The sequence below is a fragment of the Eucyclogobius newberryi genome, unplaced genomic scaffold, assembly GCF_026437365.1.
Source record: "Eucyclogobius newberryi isolate DKJ021-1_F unplaced genomic scaffold, fEucNew1.0.hap1 SCAF_23, whole genome shotgun sequence".
Taxonomy (NCBI): domain Eukaryota; kingdom Metazoa; phylum Chordata; class Actinopteri; order Gobiiformes; family Gobiidae; genus Eucyclogobius; species Eucyclogobius newberryi.
In genome coordinates, this window is record NW_027315868.1 from 1,082,500 (window position 1) to 1,095,346 (window position 12,847).

Consider the following 12,847-nt stretch of genomic DNA (forward strand, 5'->3'; position numbering starts at 1 on the left):
GCCGACCTTTGGATCAGAAGACGAGCACTCTACCACTGAGCTACTGCTGTTGTTGTTTGTGTTGTTGTTTGTGTTGTTGTGTGTTTTTGTTGTTTATGTTGTTGTTTGTGTTGTTTGTGTTGTTGTTGTTGTTGTGTTTCCTCTGGTCATCGATGCTTGTTCTCTCTGTATTTCAGATGTTCACGTAGAGACCGATGTGAACGAGCCTCGGAGCCGCAGAGATTCGCCTCGGAGCAGAAACACTGTGTGGAGCTCAGTGTCCAGCCCAGAAACATCTCTGTGACCATGTCACAAGTACAGGTCAGGAACACAAGTACAAGTACAGGTCAGGAACACAAGTACAAGTACAGGTCAGGAACACAAGTACAAGTACAGGTCAGGAACACAAGTACAAGTACAGGTCAGGAACACAAGTACAAGTACAGGTCAGAAATACAAGTACAAGTACAGGTCAGGAACACAAGTACAGGTCAGGAACACAAGTACAAGTACAGGTCAGAAATACAAGTACAAGTACAAGTACAGGTCAGGAACACAAGTACAGGTCAGAAATACAAGTACAAGTACAGGTCAGGAACACAAGTACAGGTCAGGAACACAAGTACAAGTACAGGTCAGGAACACCAAGTACAAGTACAGGTCAGGAACACAAGTACAAGTACAGGTCAGGAACACAAGTACAGGTCAGGAACACAAGTACAAGTATAGGTCAGGAACACAAGTACAGGTACAGGTCAGAAACACAAGTACAGGTACAGGTCAGGAACACAAGTACAGGTCAGGAACACAAGTACAAGTACAGGTCAGGAACACAAGTACAAGTACAGGTCAGGAACACAAGTACCAGTACAGGTCAGGAACACAAGCACAAGTACAGGTCAGGAACACAAGTACAGGTCAGGAACACAAGTACAGGTCAGGAACACAAGTACCAGTACAGGTCAGGAACACAAGTACAAGTACAGGTCAGGAACACAAGTACAAGTACAGGTCAGGAACACAAGTACCAGTACAGGTCAGGAACACAAGCACAAGTACAGGTCAGGAACACAAGCACAAGTACAGGTCAGGAACACAAGTACAGGTCAGGAACACAAGTACAAGTACAGGTCAGGAACACAAGTACAGGTCAGGAACACAAGTACAAGTACAGGTCAGGAACACAAGTACAAGTACAGGTCAGGAACACAAGTACAGGTCAGAAGTACAAGTACAGGTCAGGAACACAAGTACAAGTACAGGTCAGGAACACAAGTACAGGTCAGGAACACAAGTACAAGTACAGGTCAGGAACACAAGTACAGGTCAGAAGTACAAGTACAGGTCAGGAACACAAGTACAAGTACAGGTCAGAAGTACAAGTGCACGTCAGAAGTACGTGTCCAGGTGTCCAGGTGTACTGGACATCACAGTCTGTTCTCTGTCCTCCCCCTCTCACTTTCTCTCTCACTCGTCCTCTTCATTTCCCTTGAGTCAGATCCTGTTGCTGTGTCCACTTTGTCCTCCATCGATCTTCTATTAACACTCTCCCTCTCTCTCTCTCCTCTGTCTGAATCCCGCTCTGAATCTGTGTTTTTGGCGCCCCCTTCAGTTGGTCCTGGAGGCGCGGAACGTCCCGGATCTCGCCGCTGGAGTCAACTGCTCCTTTGAGGACTTTGTGGAGACCGAAGGCGAGATCCAGGACGGACTCATCTACTGCCTGTCTCCATCAGCGCGAGAAGTTCTGCCCATCACCAGGAACAAAGGTGGGTCTGAACCGGGTCTGGACCTGGGTCTGGACCTGGGTCTGGACCTGGGTCTGGACCCGGGTCTGAACCGGGTCTGGGTCTGGACCTGGGTCTGAACCGGGTCTGGGTCTGGGTCTGAACCGGGTCTGGGTCTGGACCTGGGTCTGAACCGGGTCTGGGTCTGGGTCTGAACCGGGTCTGGGTCTGGACCTGGGTCTGAACCGGGTCTGGGTCTGGACCTGGGTCTGGACCTGGGTCTGAACCAGGTCTGGGTCTGGACCTGGGTCTGGGTCTGGACCTGGGTCTGGACCTGGGTCTGGACCTGGGTCTGGACCTGGGGCTCGACCGGACCTGGGTCTGGGTCTGGGGCTGAACCGGGTCTGGGTCTGGACCTGGGTCTGGACCCGGGTCTGGGTCTGGGTCTGGGGCTGAACCGGGTCTGGGTCTGGACCCGGGTCTGGGTCTGGACTGTGGTTGTACCTAATAAACATTTACATTTGAACTTGTTTTCCTCCTGAAACACCTCAAAGAGTAAAAATAGAAACGTGGCAGTTTGAGATGTCGACGCGCTAACGACGCACACCCACGCTAACGACGCACACGCACACTAACGACGCACACGCACGCTAACGACGCACACGCACACTAACGACGCACACGCTCGCTAACGACGCACACGCTCGCTAACGGCGCACACGCGCGCTAACGACGCACACGCACGCTAACGACGCACACGCTCGCTAACGACGCACGCTAACGACGCACACGCTCGCTAACGACGCACACGCACGCTAACGACGCACACGCACGCTAACGACGCACACGCACGCTAACGACGCACACGCACGCTAACGACGCACTCGCACGCTAACGACACACACGCACGCTAACAACGCACGCTAACAACGCACGCTAACGACGCACGCTAACGACGCACGCTTCGCGCACGCTAACGACGCACACGCACGCTAACGATGCACACGCATGCTAATGACGCACACGCTTCGCGCACGCTAACGACGCACACGTACGCTAACGACGCACACGCACGCTAACGACGCACGCTAACGACGCGCACGCACGCTTCGCGCACGCTAACGACACACCTGTACGCTAACGACGCACACGTACATGTCTTCTATTAGTCTTATATTGTGATCTTATATTCATTTCAATAAAACTCCCTCTAAAACTGTTCAGGAAAGTTCACATTTTGTCCTGTTCTCGTATCGATACTTGTTCAAACGAGGATCTGATTTTCGATACTTTTGACCCGTTCCCGTTCTTCAGCCGTCAAAACAAAATGACCTTCTCGTTACTTGAGTCTTGACGTCACATTTGAGAGTTCCTCTGAGGCGTTCGGCTTTAACGTGTTCGAATAAACATAATCTCATCTTTCATCTTGTTTCCAGGCGACAAGCGAGTGGTGAAGCTCCACCTCAAATCCAAAGAAACAGGAAAGAAGTTTGCCAGCGTGGACTTTGTCTTCTACAACTGCAGCGTCCACCAGTCGTAAGTCTTAGGTTCAATATGTTTAATCCTGGTTTAGTCCATGTTTAATCCTGCTTTAGTCCTGCTTTAGACCTGCTTTAGACCTGCTTTAGACCTGCTTTAGTCCTGCTTTAGTCCTGCTTTAGTCCTGCTTTAGTCCTGCTTTAGTCCTGCTTTAGACCTGCTTTAGTCCTGCTTTAGACCTGCTTTAGTCCTGCTTTAGTCCTGCTTTAGACCTGCTTTAGTCCTGCTTTAGTCCTGCTTTAGACCTGCTTTAGTCCTGCTTTAGACCTGCTTTAGACCTGCTTTAGACCTGCTTTAGTCCTGCTTTAGACCTGCTTTAGTCCTGCTTTAGACCTGCTTTAGTCCTGCTTTAGACCTGCTTTAGTCCTGCTTTAGACCTGCTTTAGACCTGCTTTAGACCTGCTTTAGACCTGCTTTAGTCCTGCTTTAGTCCTGCTTTAGACCTGCTTTAGTCCTGCTTTAGACCTGCTTTAGACCTGCTTTAGTCCTGCTTTAGACCTGCTTTAGTCCTGCTTTAGTCCTGCTTTAGACCTGCTTTAGTCCTGCTTTAGTCCTGCTTTAGTCCTGCTTTAGTCCTGCTTTAGACCTGCTTTAGACCTGCTTTAGTCCTGCTTTAGTCCTGCTTTAGTCCTGCTTTAGACCTGCTTTAGACCTGCTTTAGACCAGCTTTAGACCTGCTTTAGTCCTGCTTTAGTCCTGCTTTAGACCTGCTTTAGACCTGCTTTAGTCCTGCTTTAGACCTGCTTTAGACCTGCTTTAGTCCTGCTTTAGTCCTGCTTTAGACCTGCTTTAGACCTGCTTTAGTCCTGCTTTAGACCTGCTTTAGTCCTGCTTTAGACCTGCTTTAGACCTGCTTTAGTCCTGCTTTAGTCCTGCTTTAGACCTGCTTTAGTCCTGCTTTAGACCTGCTTTAGACCTGCTTTAGTCCTGCTTTAGTCCTGCTTTAGTCCTGCTTTAGACCTGCTTTAGACCTGCTTTAGTCCTGCTTTAGACCTGCTTTAGTCCTGCTTTAGACCTGCTTTAGACCTGCTTTAGTCCTGCTTTAGACCTGCTTTAGACCTGCTTTAGACCTGCTTTAGTCCTGCTTTAGACCTGCTTTAGTCCTGCTTTAGACCTGCTTTAGTCCTGCTTTAGACCTGCTTTAGTCCTGCTTTAGACCTGCTTTAGTCCTGCTTTAGTCCTGCTTTAGACCTGCTTTAGTCCTGCTTTTGTCCTGCTTTAGACCTGCTTTAGACCTGCTTTAGTCCTGCTTTAGACCTGCTTTAGACCTGCTTTAGTCCTGCTTTAGACCTGCTTTAGTCCTGCTTTAGACCTGCTTTAGTCCTGCTTTAGACCTGCTTTAGACCTGCTTTAGACCTGCTTTAGTCCTGCTTTAGACCTGCTTTAGACCTGCTTTAGTCCTGCTTTAGTCCTGCTTTAGTCCTGCTTTAGACCTGCTTTAGACCTGCTTTAGTCCTGCTTTAGACCTGCTTTAGTCCTGCTTTAGACCTGCTTTAGTCCTGCTTTAGACCTGCTTTAGACCTGCTTTAGTCCTGCTTTAGTCCTGCTTTAGTCCTGCTTTAGACCTGCTTTAGTCCTGCTTTAGACCTGCTTTAGTCCTGCTTTAGACCTGCTTTAGACCTGCTTTAGACCTGCTTTAGTCCTGCTTTAGACCTGCTTTAGTCCTGCTTTAGTCCTGCTTTAGACCTGCTTTAGTCCTGCTTTAGACCTGCTTTAGACCTGCTTTAGTCCTGCTTTAGTCCTGCTTTAGACCTGCTTTAGACCTGCTTTAGTCCTGCTTTAGACCTGCTTTAGACCTGCTTTAGTCCTGCTTTAGTCCTGCTTTAGACCTGCTTTAGTCCTGCTTTAGACCTGCTTTAGACCTGCTTTAGACCTGCTTTAGTCCTGCTTTAAACCTGCTTTAGTCCTGCTTTAGTCCTGCTTTAGTCCTGCTTTAGACCTGCTTTAGACCTGCTTTAGACCTGCTTTAGTCCTGCTTTAGTCCTGCTTTAGACCTGCTTTAGTCCTGCTTTAGACCTGCTTTAGACCTGCTTTAGTCCTGCTTTAGTCCTGCTTTAGACCTGCTTTAGACCTGCTTTAGTCCTGCTTTAGTCCTGCTTTAGTCCTGCTTTAGACCTGCTTTAGACCTGCTTTAGACCTGCTTTAGACCTGCTTTAGTCCTGCTTTAGACCTGCTTTAGTCCTGCTTTAGTCCTGCTTTAGACCTGCTTTAGTCCTGCTTTAGACCTGCTTTAGACCTGCTTTAGACCTGCTTTAGTCCTGCTTTAGACCTGCTTTAGACCTGCTTTAGTCCTGCTTTAGTCCTGCTTTAGACCTGCTTTAGACCAGCTTTAGTCCTGCTTTAGACCTGCTTTAGTCCTGCTTTAGACCTGCTTTAGACCTGCTTTAGTCCTGCTTTAGACCTGCTTTAGTCCTGCTTTAGACCTGCTTTAGTCCTGCTTTAGACCTGCTTTAGACCTGCTTTAGTCCTGCTTTAGTCCTGCTTTAGACCTGCTTTAGACCTGCTTTAGTCCTGCTTTAGTCCTGCTTTAGTCCTGCTTTATTCCTGCTTTAGACCTGCTTTAGACCTGCTTTAGACCTGCTTTAGACCTGCTTTAGTCCTGCTTTAGTCCTGCTTTAGACCTGCTTTAGACCTGCTTTAGACCTGCTTTAGACCTGCTTTAGACCTGCTTTAGACCTGCTTTAGACCTGCTTTAGTCCTGCTTTAGACCTGCTTTAGACCTGCTTTAGACCTGCTTTAGACCTGCTTTAGACCTGCTTTAGTCCTGCTTTAGTCCTGCTAACAGACTGGACTGAGCTAACGGTCAGAGCCTCCTGCAGCGCTGCGGTCACAGGTTAACGCTGCCTCACGCTGTGTTCAGTCCTGATCCACTCTGCGCTGTCCGTTCCGCTGTTCAGACCCCCTCAGACCCCCTCAGACCCCCACAGACCCCCACAGACCCTCTCAGACCCTCACAGGCCCTCACAGACCCTCACAGACCCTCACAGACCCCCTCAGACCCCCTCAGACCCCCACAGACCCTCTCAGACCCTCTCAGACCCTCACAGACCCCCTCAGACCCCCTCAGACCCTCACAGACCCTCACAGGCCCTCACAGACCCTCACAGGCCCTCACAGACCCTCACAGGCCCTCACAGACCCTCACAGACCCTCACAGACCTTCACAGACCCTCACAGACCCTCTCAGACCCTCTCAGGCCCTCACAGGCCCTCACAGGCCCTCACAGACCCTCACAGACCCTCTCAGGCCCTCACAGACCCTCTCAGACCCTCACAGACCCCCTCAGACCCTCACAGACCTTCACAGACCCTCACAGACCCTCAAAGGCCCTCACAGACCCTCTCAGGCCCTCACAGACCCTCACAGACCCTCTCAGACCCTCACAGACCCTCACAGACCCTCACAGACCCTCACAGACGCTCACAGGCCCTCTCAGACCCTCACAGACCCTCACAGACCCTCACAGACGCTCACAGGCCCTCACAGACCCTCTCAGACCCTCTCAGACCCTCACAGACCCTCACAGACCCTCACAGACCCTCTCAGGCCCTCACAGACCCTCTCAGACCCTCACAGACCCTCACAGACCCTCACAGACCCTCTCAGGCCCTCTCAGGCCCTCACAGACCCTCACAGACCCTCACAGACCCTCACAGACCCTCTCAGGCCCTCACAGACCCTCTCAGGCCCTCTCAGGCCCTCACAGACCCTCTCAGACCCTCACAGACCCTCACAGACCCTCTCAGGCCCTCACAGACCCTCTCAGACCCTCTCAGACCCTCACAGACCCTCACAGACCCTCACAGACCCTCTCAGGCCCTCTCAGGCCCTCACAGACCCTCACAGACCCTCTCAGGCCCTCACAGACCCTCTCAGGCCCTCTCAGGCCCTCACAGACCCTCTCAGACCCTCACAGACCCTCACAGACCCTCTCAGGCCCTCACAGACCCTCTCAGACCCTCTCAGACCCTCACAGACCCTCACAGACCCTCTCAGGCCCTCACAGACCCTCTCAGACCCTCACAGACCCTCACAGACCCTCACAGACCCTCTCAGGCCCTCTCAGGCCCTCACAGACCCTCACAGACCCTCACAGACCCTCACAGACCCTCACAGACCCTCACAGACCCTCTCAGGCCCTCTCAGGCCCTCACAGACCCTCTCAGACCCTCACAGACCCTCACAGACCCTCTCAGGCCCTCACAGACCCTCTCAGACCCTCTCAGACCCTCACAGACGCTCTCAGACCCTCTCAGACCCTCACAGACGCTCACAGGCCCTCACAGACCCTCTCAGGCCCTCACAGACCCTCACAGACCCTCACAGACCCTCACAGACGCTCACAGGCCCTCACAGACCCTCTCAGACCCTCTCAGACCCTCACAGACCCTCTCAGGCCCTCACAGACCCTCTCAGGCCCTCACAGACCCTCACAGACGCTCACAGGCCCTCACAGACCCTCTCAGACCCTCTCAGACCCTCTCAGGCCCTCACAGACCCTCACAGACCCTCACAGACCCTCTCAGACCCTCTCAGACCCTCACAGACCCTCTCAGGCCCTCACAGACCCTCACAGACCCTCACAGACCCTCACAGACCCCCCTCAGACCCCTTCAGATCCCTCAGACCCCCTCACAGACCCCCCCAGGACCCCCCGGGGCTGAGCCGGCTCTGCCTGTCTGCCGGGGCATTAGCCGCAGGCAGCAGATGGTCCGGGGCCGATCCCTGGTCCCTCTGGAGGTTAGCTGAGACCGCTAATATGCTAACACATGCTAGCACATGCTAGCACACGCTAACACACGCTAACAAGAGCCAACGCAGTGACACACGGCTCAGCTCTGTCTTTTTCTGCCACTCAAAGTCATTTAAACTCTAACTCTTTTATGACATTTGTGATTATTATCTGTTGATCAAACACACATTTTTTACAGTTTTAATAAATACAAATATAGTTTTGAAAAGCATAAAAATGCATAGATCGTATCTATTGTAATTTAATTACAAAAGCTTAAATTATTTAGTTTTCTGCAGAGAATATAATCAAAAGATTTTTACAGCATTATTTGTCAGTTTGTTATATATTTTTTAATAAAAAAAGAATAAATTAATAAATGTCCAAATGTTTATTGATGTGACACTTTTGAACCCGTTTATGTCTGAGCTCGTTCTAAAGTCTCTACAACAGACTGTTGTGTTACCCAATCCGCCTTCACAATCCGACACCGCGACCCTTGACCTCGCCCCCCTCGTCTGTGTCTGATCCTCTGCGATTAGCCTTTAGCCGTTAGCCATTAGCTCGGCTGGATGAATGCGTTTCCCTCTGGAGCTTCAACCTGAGGGTCAGAGCCTCTACCTGAGGGTCAGGGCCTCTACCTGAAGGCCAGGGCCTCTACCTGAGGATCAGAGCCTCTACCTGAGGATCAGAGCCTCTACCTGAGGGTCAGAGCCTCTACCTGAGGGTCAGAGCCTCTACCTGAGGGTCAGAGCCTCTACCTGAGGGTCAGAGCCTCTACCTGAGGGTCAGAGCCTCTACCTGAGGGTCAGAGCCTCTACCTGAAGGCCAGGGCCTCTACCTGAGGATCAGAGCCTCTACCTGAGGATCAGAGCCTCTACCTGAGGATCAGAGCCTCTACCTGAGGGTCAGAGCCTCTACCTGAGGATCAGAGCCTCTACCTGAGGATCAGAGCCTCTACCTGAGGGTAAGAGCCTCTACCTGAGGGTCAGGGCCTCTACCTGAGGGTCAGGGCCTCTACCTGAGGGTCAGGGCCTCTACCTGAGGGTCAGGGCCTCTACCTGAGGGTCAGAGCCTCTACCTGAGGGTCAGAGCCTCTACCTGAGGGCCAGGGCCTCTACCTGAGGGTCAGAGCCTCTACCTGAGGGTCAGAGCCTCTACCTGAGGGTCAGGGCCTCTACCCGAGGGTCAGGGCCTCTACCCGAGGGTCAGAGCCTCTACCCGAGGGCCAGGGCGTCTACCCGAGGGTCAGAGCCTCTACCCGAGGGTCAGGGCCTCTACCCGAGGGCCAGGGCCTCTACCCGAGGGTCAGGGCCTCTACCCGAGGGTCAGGGCCTCTACCCGAGGGCTACGGCCTCTACCCGAGGGCTACGGCCTCTACCTGAGGGTCAGGGAGGGTCAGAGCCTCTACCCGAGGGACAGGGCCTCTACCCGAGGGTCAGGGCCTCTACCCGAGGGCCAGGGCCTCTACCCGAGGGTCAGGGCCTCTACCCGAGGGTCAGGGCCTCTACCCGAGGGTTAGGGCCTCTACCCGAGGGTCAGAGCCTCTACCTGAGGGTCAGAGCCTCTACCTGAGGGTCAGGGCCTCTACCTGAGGGTCAGGGAGGGTCAGAGCCTCTACCCGAGGGACAGGGCCTCTACCCGAGGGTCAGGGCCTCTACCCGAGGGCCAGGGCCTCTACCCGAGGGTCAGGGCCTCTACCCGAGGGTCAGGGCCTCTACCCGAGGGTTAGGGCCTCTACCCGAGGGTCAGAGCCTCTACCTGAGGGTCAGAGCCTCTACCTGAGGATCAGGGCCTCTACCTGAGGGTCAGAGCCTCTACCTGAGGGTCAGGGCCTCTACCTGAGGGTCAGGGCCTCTACCCGAGGGTCAGAGCCTCTACCCGAGGGTCAGGGCCTCTACCCGAGGGCCAGGGCCTCTACCCGAGGGTCAGGGCCTCTACCCGAGGGTCAGAGCCTCTACCTGAGGGTCAGAGCCTCTACCCGAGGGTCAGGGCCTCTACCCGAGGGCCAGGGCCCCTACCCGAGGGTCAGGGCCTCTACCCGAGGGCCAGGGCCTCTACCCGAGGGCCAGGGCCTCTACCCGAGGGTCAGGGCCTCTACCCGAGGGTCAGGGCCTCTACCCGAGGGCCAGGGCCTCTACCCGAGGGTCAGGGCCTCTACCCGAGGGTCAGGGCCTCTACCCGAGGGCCAGGGCCTCTACCCGAGGGTCAGGGCCTCTACCCGAGGGTCAGGGCCTCTACCCGAGGGTCAGGGCCTCTACCTGAGGGTCAGGGCCTCTACCTGAGGGTCAGGGAGGGTCAGAGCCTCTACCTGAGGGTCAGAGCCTCTACCCGAGGGCCAGGGCCTCTACCTGAGGGTCAGGGAGGGTCAGAGCCTCTACCCGAGGGCCAGGGCCTCTACCCGACGGCCAGGGCCTCTACCTGAGGGTCAGGGAGGGTCAGAGCCTCTACCCGAGGGCCAGGGCCTCTACCTGAGGGTCAGAGCCTCTACCCGAGGGCCAGGGCCTCTACCCGAGGGTCAGAGCCTCTACCCGAGGGCCAGGGCCTCTACCTGAGGGTCAGGGCCTCTACCTGAGGGTCAGGGCCTCTACCTGAGGGTCAGGGCCTCTACCTGAGGGTCAGGGAGGGTCAGAGCCTCTACCCGAGGGCCAGGGCCTCTACCCGAGGGTCAGAGCCTCTACCCGAGGGCCAGGGTCTCTACCCGAGGGTCAGGGCCTCTACCTGAGGGTCAGGGCCTCTACCTGAGGGTCAGGGCCTCTACCTGAGGGTCAGGGAGGGTCAGAGCCTCTACCTGAGGGTCAGGGAGGGTCAGAGCCTCTACCCGAGAATCAGGGCCTCTACCCGAGGGCCAGGGCCTCTACCCGAGGGTCAGGGCCTCTACCCGAGGGTCAGGGCCTCTACCCGAGGGTCAGGGCCTCTACCCGAGGGTCAGGGCATCTACCAGAGGGTCAGGGCCTCTACCCGAGGGTCAGGGCCTCTACCCGAGGGTCAGGGCCTCTACCCGAGGGTCAGGGCCTCTACCCGAGGGTCAGGGCCTCTACCCGAGGGTCAGGGCCTCTACCTGAGGGTCAGGGCCTCTACCCGAGGGTCAGAGCCTCTACCTGAGGGTCAGGGCCTCTACCCGAGGGTCAGAGCCTCTACCTGAGGGTCAGGGCCTCTACCCGAGGGTCAGGGCAAGTTCATTTTTTATGTTCAAACTGATTGTGGACGTTTCTTACATTTACCTCATGAAATGATTTGTTTTTGGCTTCGATCGTGTCGTGATGAGAAGTGAATGTGTCTCTGGAGTTGAACCAGGATCCAGCTGAGAGCCATCTGACTCCGGCGAGAGGGAGGCGAGAGGGAGGCGAGAGGGAGGCGAGAGGGAGGCGAGAAGGAGGCGAGAGGGAGGCGAGAAGGAGGCGAGAAGGAGGCGAGAAGGAGGCGAGAGGGAGGCGAGAGGGAGGCGAGAAGGAGGCGAGAAGGAGGCGAGAGGATGCAGGAGCTTCAGGGTCTTCTACAGTTCACTCGTCTTGTGTGTTGACTTTGCTGAATGCGTCGCGGCTCGAGTCTCTTAGGAAATGCCATAAATTATCATAATGTGTCGACTTAATGAGCTCCAGCTTCATCTGGACAGAAATAGAAACTCAGAGCGAGGAGCAGGAGGAGGAGCAGGAAGAGAAGGAGGAGCAGCAAGAGGAGGAGCAGGAAGAGAAGGAGGAGCAGCAAGAGGAGGAGCAGGAAGAAGAGGTGGTGGAGGTGGAGGAGCAGCAGCAAGAGGAGGAGCAGGAAGAAGAGGTGGTGGTGGTGGTGGAGGTGGAGGAGGAGCAGGAAGAAGAGGTGGTGGTGGTGGTGGAGGTGGAGGAGCAGCAAGAGGAGGAGGAGCAGCAAGAGGAGGAGGAGCAGCAAGAGGAGGAGGAGGAGCAAGAGGAGGAGGAGCAGCAAGAGGAAGAGGAGCAGCAAGAGGAGGAGCAGGAAGAAGAGGTGGTGGAGGTGGAGGAGCAGCAGCAAGAGGAGGAGCAGGAAGAAGAGGTGGTGGTGGTGGTGGAGGTGGAGGAGGAGCAGCAAGAGGAGGAGCAGGAAGAAGAGGTGGTGGTGGTGGAGGTGGAGGAGCAGCAAGAGGAGGAGGAGCAGCAAGAGGAGGAGGAGCAGCAAGAGGAGGAGGAGGAGCAAGAGGAGGAGGAGCAAGAGGAGGAGGAGCAGCAAGAGGAAGAGGAGCAGCAAGAGGAGGAGCAGCAAGAGGAGGAGGAGGCCAAAATAGTTTGGCCAAAATAGAGAAAAAAGCAGCTGAAAAAGAAGCGCAAACGAGCCATAAAAATGTAATAAAGTTTATTTATCCAGACCCCCGTCCCACTCCCGTCCCACTCCGGGGGCCCCACTCCGGGGGCCTGAGACCCCCGTCCCACTCCCGTCCCACTCCGGGGGGCTCAGACTATTTGAACACGTGCTCCTTCTGGGTCCAAGTCCTTTTCTTTGGACTGGTTTTCTGTCCAATCGCGTCTCTCGTCTCTGGCGACACGCGCTCCTCGTCTGGCTACGCTAACTTAGGCTAATTTATTCCTTTTTGTATTGAGATGCTAATGACGCTACGCTAACCCCGGCACCAGCGTCGCGCGCGGGAACAAAGCTGGCGTGTGGGCCGCTTTGGGGGCCCTTTAGTCTCCGGTGACGCCCGACGCCCAATGACAGCGGCTGAATTATTCAACGCCGCCCTCTGGAGCTCAGACGCCGCCCTCTTCTCCTCCTCCGCCTCCTTCTCCTCCTCTTCTCCTCCTCCTCTCCTCTCTCCTCTTCTTCTCCTCCTCTTCTTCATCTCTTCTCCTCCTCCTCTCCTCTCCTCCTCCTCCTCCTCGCTTCCTCCTCTCCTCTCTCCTCTTCTTCTCCTCCTCTTCT

At 54.8% G+C, this 12,847-nt stretch overlaps 1 protein-coding gene across 1 annotated transcript in view; it reads left to right on the top strand.

The window, feature by feature from the left end:
* Nucleotides 1-12,847, top strand: part of LOC140372426 (plexin-A1-like) — a 112,160-nt gene that overhangs the window by 33,616 nt on the left and 65,697 nt on the right. Inside the window, exons 5-7 of the mRNA XM_072459521.1 lie at nt 177-300; nt 1,592-1,745; nt 3,140-3,239. Of these exons, the coding sequence (XP_072315622.1) occupies nt 177-300; nt 1,592-1,745; nt 3,140-3,239 (378 nt within the window). The remainder of the gene's footprint in view (nt 1-176; nt 301-1,591; nt 1,746-3,139; nt 3,240-12,847) is intronic.